Source organism: Eurypyga helias, unplaced genomic scaffold (assembly GCF_000690775.1).
Source record: "Eurypyga helias isolate BGI_N326 unplaced genomic scaffold, ASM69077v1 scaffold33073, whole genome shotgun sequence".
Classification (NCBI taxonomy): domain Eukaryota; kingdom Metazoa; phylum Chordata; class Aves; order Eurypygiformes; family Eurypygidae; genus Eurypyga; species Eurypyga helias.
In genome coordinates, this window is record NW_010239778.1 from 1 (window position 1) to 691 (window position 691).

General features: G+C 60.9%; 1 protein-coding gene across 1 annotated transcript; it reads right to left on the reverse strand.

Moving 5' to 3' along the window:
* Positions 1 to 48: 48 nt before the first annotated feature.
* Positions 49 to 685, reverse strand: LOC104507094 (hepatocyte nuclear factor 6; the record flags this gene model as incomplete). Its single annotated transcript, XM_010148269.1, has 1 exon — positions 49 to 685. A coding segment is annotated over exon 1 (622 nt), but the record flags the coding sequence as incomplete, so codon positions are not given.
* Between the last annotated feature and the right edge of the window lie 6 nt (positions 686 to 691).

Consider the following 691-nt stretch of genomic DNA (forward strand, 5'->3'; position numbering starts at 1 on the left):
CCCCAGCTCCGCCGTCGCCGTGCCCCGACCGCCCCGCAGCGGGCTCACCTGCCAGCCGCAGAGCAGACATCCGCTGAAACTCCGGCTCCTGGAGCCACTTCCACATCCTGCGGAAGGTCTCCCGGCCGGATTTGAGCTTGCTCCAGGGCTTGGGGTTCCTCAGCAGGTCTGAGAGGGTCCCTTGGGAGCGGCACAGCACCCTCTGGGCGAAGATAGCCTGGGGGATGCTGTACCGCTTGAGCTCGGTGGTGATCCTCTGAGCTACTTCTTTGGTATTGATTTCTTCCATTTGCCCTGAATTACTTCCACTGTTGACCTGCGAACCAGTTACAGAAGGGTTTTGCTCCCTGGCAGAGCCCAGGATCTGCCCGTGGCTCTGGGCATTCAAGTGGGCATGGGGGTGGTGTGGGATCCCGTTGATAGGCACCATGCCAGCGGAGGTGGGGGTGAGGTGTTGGTCGCCATGCCTGGCTAACATGGCAGGGTGGTGGGCTTCAAATCCGTTTGGGGTGAGCATTTTCTCTGCGGGCATGGTTGCACTGGGGTGAGCGTAGTGGGGCAGCCCTTGCTGGGAGTTGTGGATGCTCCCCAGGCCCGATCCAGACAACGGAGAGAGGCTTTGCCCCATGCCGGTAACATCCTTATGGTAGGGGGTGTAGAGATTGTTCATAGACGCCAGACCCCTCTCGTC